The 12,843-nt window shown below is 38.6% G+C and overlaps 3 protein-coding genes across 3 annotated transcripts; all 3 read left to right on the top strand.

Moving 5' to 3' along the window:
- Positions 1 to 1,842: 1,842 nt before the first annotated feature.
- LOC113291186 (F-box protein CPR1-like) lies at positions 1,843 to 3,032 on the top strand. Its single transcript, XM_026540749.1, has 2 exons — positions 1,843 to 2,548; positions 2,674 to 3,032. Exons 1-2 carry the CDS (start codon positions 1,843 to 1,845, stop codon positions 3,030 to 3,032), a joined length of 1,065 nt encoding a protein of 354 aa, XP_026396534.1.
- A 1,124-nt stretch (positions 3,033 to 4,156) lies between these two features.
- Positions 4,157 to 7,511, top strand: LOC113288548 (ADP-ribosylation factor-like protein 8a). Its single transcript, XM_026537625.1, has 6 exons — positions 4,157 to 4,347; positions 4,793 to 4,874; positions 4,996 to 5,028; positions 5,147 to 5,268; positions 6,759 to 6,920; positions 7,065 to 7,511. The coding sequence occupies exons 1-6, from the start codon at positions 4,310 to 4,312 to the stop codon at positions 7,180 to 7,182; spliced, it is 555 nt and encodes a 184-aa protein (XP_026393410.1). The 5' UTR covers positions 4,157 to 4,309; the 3' UTR covers positions 7,183 to 7,511.
- Positions 7,512 to 10,320: 2,809 nt separating this feature from the next.
- LOC113288547 (SKP1-interacting partner 15-like) lies at positions 10,321 to 11,961 on the top strand. Its single transcript, XM_026537624.1, has one exon. It carries the CDS (start codon positions 10,600 to 10,602, stop codon positions 11,722 to 11,724), a length of 1,125 nt encoding a protein of 374 aa, XP_026393409.1. The 5' UTR covers positions 10,321 to 10,599; the 3' UTR covers positions 11,725 to 11,961.
- Positions 11,962 to 12,843: the final 882 nt, after the last annotated feature.

The following is a 12,843-nucleotide window of genomic DNA, read 5'->3' as shown; positions in this document are numbered from 1 at the left end:
ACTAATCACACGATAGAATAAATAATAGATCGAAGCATGCACGTAAAGGCATAATATGAAGTGTTGAATGTAAATGAGACGGAGATTTACGTGGTTCAGCACTAAGGCCTACGTCTACGGGGTTGATGTTTCACTATGTAGTTGGGGGTTACAAAGGTAGTCAAATGACTTTATCTGAAATACGAAGCTAGAAGGGGGAAAGGAACTCATACTTACTTTTCCTATTTCTCTCTCTCCTATGTTTTCTCTCAATTGGTCGACCCCTTCTCTCTTAGTGGAGAGGGGTATTTATAAGGTTGATACATGGGGACCCCTGTCAGAGAGTTGAAACCTTATCTTCTCGTTCTTTGTGCCGATACCGCTGGTGTCTTCGTTTTGAACCGATGCCCTCAGCGGCTATGCCTGGTGACCATGGGTCGCCTCTTTTCCTTCCACAGATTGATTGACACGTACCCCATGCCTATGATATTTAATGCGGATGGTTGGAGTGGTCTGCACGCGTCAGACAGATGTCTGATGCCCCTGTCACATCTTCGTCAGTGGAACTAATCTCCGCCGTTGGTCTTGGATCTGCCTTGAGATGGGATAAAGCAGATCTTTGGGTGCTTTTTAGTGCTTCACGGTGGCTTGTTCCTTCGGTGCCCGCTGGTCTTGAGCCACTGGATCATCGTGACGATGATTAGATATAGGTGAGGGGGGTTTACTGGGCGTTGAGACGTGGCATCATATCTTGATGTCCCACTGCTGCGTGTCTTCCATGTGTACTTCCTCCAACACGTGGCGGAAGATGAATAATGCGTATACAGCTTGTGTAAAGCACAAACTCCGCCTATTGGTATATATTGACATGCTTGAAATGCCTAACTTCAATTCTTAATTATCACCTTTGTTTCCATTTCGAGTTCCCACACCCGTACATCATATATATGCATATTGATCGTTAGCACTGTGGTTTATGGATATTAACCGGAATCTTTGAGATGTTGGAGTAAGTTAAAAGTTTGTCTTTCCATATTCCCGAGCTGTAACCTTTAGCATCGACATTGCAATTGCAGTGTGCATACTCTTTCTTCTTTTTTTACTTGTTGATTGGTTCAGGTATGATCGCGGTTGAAAATAAATAGGCTGGTGAAATGGAGAAAAAAAACACAAAGTGAGGATGGATAGCTGTGTTTAAGGTGGAACTACTTGTTGTAGCTAGATACGATTCCTATATATTCCATGTACTGATTATTAGTGATCAATAAAGATGGGCGAAATCCTGGTGCACTGTCTGTCTAACAAATCTCATGTTTGAATTTTGTGATCGTACAAAAAAAAAAAAAAAATTGTCTTGTTTTTGAAATACTTGTTTTAGTGGAGTTTGTGGATGCATTTTGGAAGAATGAATCTCAATCGGGTTTTTTTTCCTGCTAAAACGTTGATTTCTTTCTCCATTAGTCCGTTTTGAATATCGTTAAAATGGTAATATTCCTGTCGCTGGCTCATTGGAAAACTTCACAGTCCGAAGGGCGAAGAGAAGAGATATTTAATTACCCGAGAACACGAGTGACGTGAAAAGTGTCTACGTAGTACTGTTTGTCCGATATCCCAAATCATATTCTCACAAACAAAATATTGGGATACCAACAAATACCTGGTAGGATTCATTCTAGTTGCTTGCATGCATGCACGACTCAGGGGGAGTTTTGTTTTAGTGGGGAGGGATTAGTTTATGTTTAGGACTATGTTTCCTTATTTGCTCATGACTCTACAATTTCTATGCATATGTAAATATATATACATATCCATTAACAACGTCTGGGTTCGTTGTGGTTTTAGGAGGACTAGGACTTCAATCGAATGGCTGAAAGTTGCTGCCCTAGTACTCCTCTTGTTATTCTGCCAGAAGATGTAATTTTCCAAATTTTGATATGGCTCCCTGTACAATCTCTGTTGCGATTCAAATCTGTGTGTAGATCATGGTATACCCTCATTAAATCATCTCACTTTATAAAACGCCATATCACTGCTATTACGGTTGACGACAAGAACAGCTCCAGGTTAGGCGGCACCTTCATCTGCAGGCATGAATCACTAGAAACACAAGAATCTACACCTTCGTTTTATTTCCTTTCTGAAAAAGGAGGCTTCAAGAAGTTGGAGGATCTCGGCAAACGGTTAGGTTTTAAAGATGTGAGACAGTTTTGTGCCTTGCATATGGAGGATTCTGTTCATGGAATAATTTGCTTATTTAACACGATAACCAGGGATATTTTTCTTTGGAACCCTGCTACGAGACAATGTAGACCGCTTCCGAAGTCGTCGAACGGAAACCCTAAAGTTGGGTATACCCATTATGATTTTGTTGGACTCGGTTTTGATGTTAAAAGCAAGGATTACAAGGTGATAAAGGTCTCCTATTTCGAACCCGAAGAAAATGATGAGCTTATATTTTACAGCCCGCGCAAAGTTCAGATATACTGCCTCAGTACTGATTCTCGGAGGTTGATAGACTCAGATTTCCGTATTGTATCTGGTTGCGCAACAATGGGACGGAGTTTGAATGGTATTTATTTCCATCAAGCTGTGGAGCATATTCCAGATCCTCATCAGACAGTAATTTTGTCATTTGACTTGAGCAAAGAAAAATACAGATTCCAGAAAATAACTTTCTTCAGTTGGAATCAACAGGTGATAAACTAGCTTGCTTTACGGCCACTAGGGAAGATTGTATGATATTCAAGGTATGGATGTTGAATGATTACAATACAGTGAAGGAGTCATGGTCTAGGCTCTACACAGTTGATCTCATGTCTCCACGACTTGAAACAAGGTATGGATGGTGTCGTATCCTTGCAAATTCTTATAGTGGAAAGTTTGGTTTAATGTGGGGCAAAACTTTGGTATGTTACAACTCTATTACTGATGAGTTTGAGGATCTTGGTTTGGGGAAAGGAATGAAACCCTCTTATGTTAGGGCTACTATCTATAAGGAAAGCCTTGTTTCTGTTGATGCACATAGTTCAGCAACTAAAGCTTTCTCCTCCTAAAATGGCTCTGTTCGTTCTTTTTTTTTTCCAACGAGGACTATGTATAATTAATTCTCTTTCCCCTTTCAAAATCGGACTTTCATTACTTATTTATTTCATCTTTTCTAGTGATAAATATCCATTCTCATTTCTTTCCGAGACAGATTTTTTTTAAGAGTAAAAGGGCAGATTTTACTGAAAGATGACATCATCGAAAGGATGAAAAATTACTAAGATTAGCTACTGATAATAACATTTTCAATAACAAAATCTGCCTGACACAATATGCTCATCTTAAAGATAAATAGTCTCTCATAAGGGAAGAACAAACTAGTCATCCTCTTCAACAAGATGTCTGTAGTTTAAACTACAAACCATTCGCCTGCGTCTTTAAGGATTAATGTTTAAATTGTTGATCAAATCAAATAAAATTTGTCTGTTTTCCAGTTACTTGTTTTACCGGGGTGTGTGGGTGTATTTTGAAGAATGAATCTCAATCGGACTTTTTCTTTTTCTTCTTTGCTTGCTTAAGTGATGTATTCTTCCTCCAAAGATAGCAAAGAAAAACTCCAGTCCAAAGTGAATAAATGTTTACCGTAATAAGAACAGGAGTGACGCGAAAAGCATCTTCATAGGCTGTTTGCTAATCATGCCAAATACTTCAAGGTCTTAGGACATACAAGGCAGAAACTGTCTCCTATCTTAGTGGTTTCCTGCAACGTCCCAAGTAGAAGGCGAAAAATCTGCACTATTCTTCTTAACATGCTACCAGCAACCATATGGTGGACAATATGGCCCGAAAGAGTTTCTTACAAAACAAAAAGTGTACAACAGAATCTTTAATCATCCAAGCCAAAAATTTCCTTTGCAATTCATAGTATTTTCACCTTTTCAATCTAGCCTATCTTTAAGTAAGAATGAATATATCACTCTTCGGAGGTATATTAATTTGGAGTATGTTATTGGGCCGTAGTATCTATTTTTAACCTCCTAGTCCTAGAGGTCCAGCCGTCCAAGTCCTTCTTTCGGCTTGAGCTTGTCTCATTCCAACAAACGGTTGGTTTCGTAATTAAAGCCAAAAGTAAGGGTTATGATTCCTCATAATTCCGAAGCTCTTTGTTTTCCTTTATTTATTGGAATTTAATTTCTGATAATTTTTAAGTTTGACACTCTGTATCCGCTGTCGAGAATTTGCAAAGACGCCTGTCAGATCTTCTTCTTTCTTCTCCTCTTTCAAAACCCTAACTAAATAATCTGAACAATTTCCCTTTTCTTTCAACTTCTTTCGTCTTTCAACCATGGGAATATGGGAAAATTTCCTCAATTGGCTTCGAAGGTGCTCTTCCCTCTCCCTATCTCTTTATATTTTGTTTGTTTTTCTTTTTCTGTTTCATCTGGGTTAAGACAATGATCATTAGCTCAATCGTATGCGTAGAAACAGTAATTAGGTTTGAATTCGTGAGAAATTCAGTTTGGTAATGAAATCAATCAGCTAGGTTATGTTCTAATTGGATTCAAGGATGGTGTGCCCATCTCAGTTTTGTTACATCAATTGAAATCCCAGATTCCCAATGGTTCGGGATATCAAAAATCGTAAAACTTAAGTTGTTTGACCATCTCTTATGGAAATCGTTTTTCATAACATGTTATACTGTACAGTCTTGAGAGATTTTAATAGTAACTTCTTGAGAATAGAAACATTGAATTGCCTACTTGAAAATTGTTGTTGCGGTGTTGATTGAACGTTTGTTTGTTTGGTGGGTTGTTGTTACATTTTGCAGCCTCTTCTTCAAACAAGAAATGGAGCTCTCTTTGATTGGACTTCAGGGTGCAGGGAAAACTTCTCTTGTTAATGTCATTGCTGTGAGTAGATTTTCGCTTTAGTTTATAGACATTTGCTTTTCGTCTCCCTTTCTCTTGATTTTACTTCTGAATACTTATGGGTGAGACCTGCTTCTGTTTTTTTTTTTTTTTTTTCCGGTAGACTGGTGGATATAGTGAAGACATGATACCAACTGTAAGTGATTGATATCTTTCTCAAGTGGAGTCTTTTCCTGTGTTTGTTAATTTACGACTGATGTGCCACTTCAGTTTTTGAAAAAGATGTTGTCTTTCCATTATGTTGTGACCCACAGATAGGATTCAATATGAGGAAGGTAACTAAAGGGAATGTCACAATTAAGTTATGGGATCTTGGAGGTCAACCCAGGTTCCGCAGCATGTGGGAGAGATACTGTCGTGCCGTTTCAGCCATTGTGTATGTATCTGCCTGCTCAACATGTTCTCACATATGCTACTAGATTTCTCTTGGATGACCTTTGGTATATCTGCTACCTTAAATCTAGTGAGGCATTATGACATTTTCGAAAATTAAGACCTTAGTGCAAAGTTCTTTAATCAGCTTATCGTCAAGTGGGAAAATTCAAATTCCAATTAATAATTTTGTACGTAGATTAGGTTCCTGTTTGTTGGATAATGAATCTGTGTTAGAAAATACTCTGTAGAAAAGTAGGTCTTCTCTACTTCATACTCATTTACAACCACATTAAAGGCCTTAGAAGGACTCCCTTTCCAATATGGAATGATAACCCTGTTTTTGTACATGGAAGGCGTAAAGCTAGTGACAGAATGATAATATTATTTGGTTCTTACTCCGTTGGTATGATGTATAGAGGAAGCATCTAACTCTGAAAAGCTTATGTTAGGATATTGGATCTTTCTTAGCTGTTTCCATGTATGGCTACTAGTTTGATAATCTATAAACATCTTCCAAGAAGCCTTGTCTTTTTGTGAATTAAGCTGCCTGACGCTATTTTAACTATAGTATGTTGAATGACCTGTACAATGCTCTACAATATGAACTTGCATTAGATGTGTTTCGCCTTCTTTTCTTTTCTGCCTCAGTGGTGAGTTATTTATATTCCATTTCCTTATCTTGTTTCAGCATATCTCAATGACACTTAACAATCATAACTCCTAATCCGCTAGTTGGTTGCTTGTGGACTGTAGGGTTCACAACCGAATTATCTCAAATTAGATCCTTGATCTTATATCTCGGAATCAGAGTATCTTGCGTACCTAGGTGTTCACCATTGAACCGTCAGGAACTTTTATATGAAAAAATCATGTTACTCGGAATTTGGTACATTCTGTATGCTTTACTCTTGTGCAGCACCGGTTTGCATGGCATACTTCCTTATACTGGTGTTTGTAGTGCATATATTTATGTAAACTATCTAGGTGAGAGCATAAGATTTTAATTTTGCATGTATGGCTACTGCTATATATCTTGAGAGTATGGTGCAAAACGTGTTTGCCTTATAAAAATCCCCCTTCTATATTAGAAATGATTGCTATATGTGAACAGATTAGCTTTCTTGTTTATATTTTTCCTTTTGCTGCACTAGTTATAAATTTTCATTGAGGCATCATTGATACTGGAGCCCCATGCTGTCTGTTATTAGCCCATGTTGCTTAGAGTTGCTTGACTAATTTGACATTGAGATTATGAGAGTACTGTGATGGTAAAAATGAGGTGTAGAATATCAGCGACTTATTGAATTTAGACTAGATAACATTTTGAATTATGGTTCTGGTCTATTTTTATACACTCTTAAGATTTGGTATGGATTGTAACGCTGTGTACAGTTTCATTCCAAAGCCTTAACTGCTAGTAACATTATCTTTGTCAACATGGAAAGCTATAGTTGTGCTGATTTTACTTGATTCTTCATTTGCTCGTTGCAGTTATGTTGTTGATGCTGCTGATCACGACAATGTAACCATCTCAAAAAGTGAACTTCATGACCTGTTGAGCAAGCCTTCACTGAACGGTATCCCTTTGCTGGTTCTGGGTAACAAGATTGACAAGCCCGAAGCTCTATCCAAACAGGCTTTAACTGATCAAATGTATGTGAAATAGAATTGTTTCTTTCTTTTTACCAACTGTATCTGTCCATGAAGGGATGGTGAAATTTAGGTCATGATTACTTGAAAGATTGTGGACACTGAAGTAACCGAGTGATAATGCCATTCTCGCTATTGTTTGTGCAGGGGACTGAAATCATTGACGGACAGGGAAGTTTGTTGCTTTATGATATCATGCAGAAACTCCACCAACATTGACTCAGTTATCGATTGGCTTGTAAAGCATTCCAAATCTAAGAGCTAAAGAAGATACAACCCAACAGATCTTTTTCGAGTGTAATTATTGTCATTGTTCCTTTCATGTCAGAGTTTGGAGATTGCATTTGAGTGAAGACCGAGAGTTGCTCTTAGTCATCAGGTTTGTGATTGTTTTATCCCATTGTGCGGGTATTTCCTTCTGTATTCTAGTTCTGGCCTCTTTGTATACGAAGTCCTTGTTATTTATCCATATCTTGATTGAACCCAATTCCTGGATCTTTCTCTGTAAGAATGGATAGTGATGGTACAGTAGTAGTGTTATGTACTAAAAGATTTGATTATTTATTTTTTATTATCATTTGCTATTGTGAATAATATTTATGTGAATTATCAATGCAATTGAGGTTTAGAAATTTCAGTTTGCAGTTATTTACAGTTTAGTATTCTTTGTGTGGACATGCGCTTCTGTTGCCAGAGGTAATAAATTTTTAAATCTGCTGACCAGACGAGAGGCAATCAGCTTGCCAAGTTTTGCTACTGGAAGAACTCACAAGGTTGGAAGATCGTATTTGCGAATCTGTGAGGGCAACAGCTTCCACAGGCTGTCATAAGGGGGTCAGCATTCTTCAGCATAAGAGCTGGTTTGTCTACAGTCTACTGGTAGGACTTAGTTTTTGAGGCAACTTTTATGGTTTATTTTCCTGTGATATCATTTCAAAGACCTCAGAGTTGTCGTTGACCCGGGGACCTTAGGCATTTTTTAAGCCATCATCCTTCCTGAACGAAAAGTTTTCAAAAGAAAAAAGGAGAAGAAAACTTTTGTGCTCATTTTAAAGTGAAAAAGGAAAAGATGGTAGAATCCGATGTGAAAGCACAATGGAAACCATCTCTTAAGGTTCATCATTTGCAGGAAGCAGGAATACTGTAAATAAATAAATAAAAAACGAATTGGTAACGGGTGGAGAGGTCTTAGAGAGATCAATCCAGTGACTAATTATAATCAATATTGCTGATAGGCCAAGTAGGCCTATTATTTAAGACATCCAACCCACCACCAACCAGCGATAACTATGCCGAATAATAAACATTATACACTGCACACCTTAAGGCCTAGTTCACCAACGTGGGATTATTATGATTGCTAAGATGCAAATGGTAGTACGTGAGACTGAATGGTTTTGCTTACTGCGCCTCTTTTTGGCCACAGGAAAGAGATTAAATGTAATTGATCCAGACTATATACATAACAAAGAACATTGCTTCAGCTGTTGTAGTTGTTTTGTGCACGCACCGGTGTCTTCACAGAGTGATACTTCAATTTATTCGCACTCCCTTCTTGACATGCTGTGTAGGTGAAGCATCTGCATCTAAATGGCATTTTCTTGGCTGTTTCCGTGTATAGTTACTAGTTAGCTGGTCCTAGAAGCCTTGTCTTTTTGCTATTAAAGTCCACCGTGCTTTGGGACCTAGAAGCCTTGCGGCTCTTGTCTTTTTGCAATTAAACTCCACCGTGCTTTAGGACCCAGAAGCCTTGCCGCTCGCTCGTCATTTTGCAATCAAAGTCCTCCATGCTTCCGAACTGTGAGATGTTGAAGGATATGTATGATGTTTTATTGATAGGTGGAGCGGTCTGCTCCGTCTGTCAAAAATATAAACCGATTAGTGATAGGTGGAGCAGTCTATAGATATAGCCATCTGACAAAAATAAAAGACGATTAGTGATAGGCGGAGCGGTCTGCTCCGTCAGACAAAAATAAAATACAATTAGTAATAGGTGGGATGGTTCGGAAATCATCTTTGATTTTCTTATAAAAACCGATTAATGATAAGTGGAGCAGTGTATAAATGGAGCCGTCTTGCAGAAATAAAAGCAGATTAGTAATAGGTGGATGCTCTGTCTGACAAAAATAAAAACCGATTAGTGATGAGTGGAGCGGTCCGGAAATCATAAAATCGATCAGTGATACTGCTCCGCATGGCAAAAATAAGAACCAATTAGTGATAGGTGGAACGGTCCGGAAATCATCTTTAATTTTTTGTAAAAACCGATTAATAATAGGTGGAGCGATCGATAAATGGAGTCGTCTTGCAAAAATAATAACCAATTAGTGATATAGTTGGAGCGGTCTATAAATGGAGCCGTCTGGCAAAAATTATGGATGGAGTTGTCTGACAAAAATAAAAGCCGATTAGTCACAGGTGGAGCGGTCTGCTCTGTCTGACAAAAATCATAAATGGAGCCGTCTGGCAAAAATAAAAATCGATTAGTAATAGGCGGAGCGGTCTATAAAATGGAGCTATCTGGTAAAAATAAAAACTGGTTAGTGATGGGTGGAGTGGGCCGAAAATCATGGTGGAGCCGCCTAGTAAAATTGGCAAAAATAAAAGTCGATTAGTAGTAGGTGGAGCGGTATGCTCTGTCTATCAAAAATCATAGATGGAGCCGGTCCGGTAAAAATAAAAACCGGTTAGTTATGGGTGGAGTGATCCGGAAATCATTGGATAAATACATGGGCGGTCCGGAAATCATCTTTGTAGGTGGAGCCGTCCGGTAAAAGTAAAAACCGGTTAGTGATGGGTGGAGTGGTCGGAAATCATCATGACTTTTAAAGAGGATTGCTAATAGCCCATATAGTCCTAGGACTATATGGAAGACATCCAACCCGCGTCTTCCAACCCGCCACCAGCCGACGATCAAAATCCCAAACAAAGAACGTTATCTATATGAGTAATGATACACACCGTGATTTAAGCACCGTGTGTGCACCGAGAGAAAGTGAACGGCAGAGATGCAAGCGTTCTCGAGGAGTGGTCGGAAATCATCTTGACTTTTAAAGAGGATTGCTAATAGCCCATATAGTCCTAGGACTATATGGAAGACATCCAACCCGCGTCTTCCAACCCGCCACCAGCCCACGATCAAAATCCCAAACAAATAACGTTATCTATATGAGTAATGATACACACCGTGATTTAAGCACCGTGTGTGCACCGAGAGGAAGTGAACGGCAGAGATGCAAGCGTTCTAAACATCGAGATGGTGAATGGGCAGAATTTTAAAAAGTGGGTCCCACCCTCTAGACACGCGGTGTAAATTGCTGTGGTCATGTCAGGGCGTGTTTATCATTTTCGTTTCTATATAGTTAAAACTTAAGGCTTAGATAGCCGATGTGGGACTAATTTTTCTGCTTTTTCAGAACAAAATCATTAGCCATTATTCATCATTCAACTAAGGGTACTTCCGTAACAAAAACAATAAAGAAAGAAGAAAAAAACTTTCCTTTTTCTTCGTCTTCTTATTTCACACACCAACTCAAATAAAAATCCTCACATCATCATCAACCAAAATCCTCCTCCTCACCAATTTTCCTCTCCCTCCCACCATATCCGGAATCAACATCAGATCCTTTCTCCGCCCGATAAAACAGACTCATATCCCGTTACTCAACCCGTTTTATCGGGAATGGAAACCACCTGTTTGATTCATCACTTACCTCAAGATAGTCTACATCAAATCTTCTCATCTCTATCAATCCGTGAGATCTTAATCTGTCGTTCTTTATCAAAATTCTTCAATCAAATCTTAACTTCATCATCATTTATAAATCTCCTCTCATTAAAGCCGCCTCTGAATCTCATAGCACTTCGTCCATCTCATCACCACCACCACCACCACAACCACCACCATCGAGTTACTGTATCATCACCTCATTCGTATCTGCACGTATACGATTCTGATCTGAATCAATGGATGAAATTCGCTTTCGATTTCATTCCATTCAGATCTCCAATTCCAGTTGCTTCATCAGGAGGAATCGTTTATTTATGGGTTGACTCTCCCGATTCAGGGAAATCACTGGTGCTATGTAACCCGTTGACAAGGAAGTTTCAGGTTTTGCCGGGGCTTGGATCGGCTTGGTCGAGGCACGGCACGGTTTTAGTTGGGCCTGTTGATAGAGTATTGGTGCTTACTGAACTTGCTTGTCTTTACTTTAATGGTATTGGTGATTCTTGGCAAAAGTTTTCATCCAATTTAGTATCGAAACCTAGGAGTCCAATTTTAGTTTTTGATTCTTTGTTTGCATTATGTGATGTTGGATCTCCATGGAGACGTCAGTGGAAATTGTTTTCATGTACATTAACTGAGCTTGAGAAATCACAAGGTTGGAAAAGATTAGAGAAACATGAATGGGGTGATATTTTTGATATATTGAAAAGACCTAGGTTGATTCGTGGAAATGGTAATAGAATTTTGATGGTGGGTGGATTGAAATCATCTTTTTCATTGAATGCTTCTTGTTCGACTATTTTATTATTGAGATTGGATTTGGAGACATTGGAATGGGATGAAGTTGGCAGAATGCCAACAGACATGTTTAAAAGTTTTCAGGAGTCGAGTAAGTTTAAGGTGTTTGGTGGAGGAGATAGGGTTTGTTTCTCAGGGAAACGGATTGGTAGATTAGCAATGTGGAATTACTCCATTAAGGCAGGGAAAGGTGAATGGAGGTGGGTTGATGGAATTCCTGGAAATGGTGATGGATTATACCGCGGGTTTGAATATGATGCTCGATTTACTTCTGCACCATGATGGGTTGTTGTTGAAGCTATGCAAGAGAGCTGCGATTATAATGAAAGAATGTTTTCATTTGTTGTATTTCTGTATTTCATATCTGAAGTTATGTTTGTAAGTTCTTTTTAATGTAGTTTATTTATTTGCAAGCAGTGTCTATATTTGAATTGTTAAGCATTTTGCTTGATCTTAATGTAGCAATTGTATCATTATTTTTTTTCTTTTCATTTTCAATGGATCAAATGACTTGGATGATGCTTATAGTATTTGTTCGTCATCAGAACTGGTGAATTGTTTCTGCACTCAACCTAAATTGCTGAAAGGTTATTCATGTCTTCTGTTACTTCATAAGATTTTTATGTGCAACACCACCAGTTTGCATGACATACTTCTCAGAACTGGTGCATGAAATACACGTTATTTCTGCAAGCTGTTTGGTCGAGCGCATACAAATCTAGTTTCCCATTGTACTGATGATTGTGTTGCAGATTCTGATGCAATTAGAGTGAACCTTTTTAGGCACTACACTCGTCACATTGAGCTGTCATTTACATTGGTATACCATGATGTTTTTAACTTATTTGGCAATAGCTGAACTAAATTAAAATTGAGACTCCGAGAGTATGCAAATTGTAAACTTCATATATTAGGCCAAAAGGATCAGCGACCGACAAAATCTAGATGACAATATATTATGAAATAAAGTTTTATTATGCCTGATGCTATATCCAAACAATCTTTAGCTGATTGATGTAAGATGGCATAGAAATTTAGATTACAACGAAAATGAAAATCAATTCATGATAGGTGGAGCGGTCTAGGAACCAAACAACCACAACCACGTTTAATAGTGGTCATCCCCGATCTGGGAGAATTATTTAGTAGTTTTGCACTACATATATATGATTTACGGATCATTACGTAGGGGATAGCGTTAATAATGTCATTGATTTGATGTGTTCTAGGAGGTTCCGGGTCCGAGTCACCGATGCGCAATACTGCAGAATTTGACATTGACATGGATGGTGGAGTTAGTTTACCCGCCTTGCGACAGTCTATCCGCTTCGGCTCCCTTGGATGGTCTCTCATGAGGCTCGCTGGTAGGCCAGTATTCTCCCTTGGCAGGTTCCTCATGAG

Source organism: Papaver somniferum, chromosome 6, assembly GCF_003573695.1.
Source record: "Papaver somniferum cultivar HN1 chromosome 6, ASM357369v1, whole genome shotgun sequence".
Taxonomy (NCBI): Eukaryota; Viridiplantae; Streptophyta; class Magnoliopsida; order Ranunculales; family Papaveraceae; genus Papaver; species Papaver somniferum.
Note: the sequence above shows the minus strand (reverse complement) of the source record. Positions and strands in the feature narration are given on the sequence as shown.

Excerpts from the sequence above, each read along its gene's own strand:
- LOC113288548 (XM_026537625.1), top strand. The coding sequence starts at position 4,310 with ATGGGAATATGGGAAAATTTCCTCAATTGGCTTCGAAG. Across the intron at positions 4,348-4,792 it reads TTCCTCAATTGGCTTCGAAG|CCTCTTCTTCAAACAAGAAA; the intron begins GTGCTCTTCCCT and ends TACATTTTGCAG. Across the intron at positions 5,029-5,146 it reads GTGAAGACATGATACCAACT|ATAGGATTCAATATGAGGAA; the intron begins GTAAGTGATTGA and ends TGTGACCCACAG.
- LOC113291186 (XM_026540749.1), top strand. The coding sequence starts at position 1,843 with ATGGCTGAAAGTTGCTGCCCTAGTACTCCTCTTGTTATTCTGCCAGAA. Across the intron at positions 2,549-2,673 it reads AATGGGACGGAGTTTGAATG|GTGATAAACTAGCTTGCTTT; the intron begins GTATTTATTTCC and ends TGGAATCAACAG.
- LOC113288547 (XM_026537624.1), top strand. The coding sequence starts at position 10,600 with ATGGAAACCACCTGTTTGATTCATCACTTACCTCAAGATAGTCTACAT.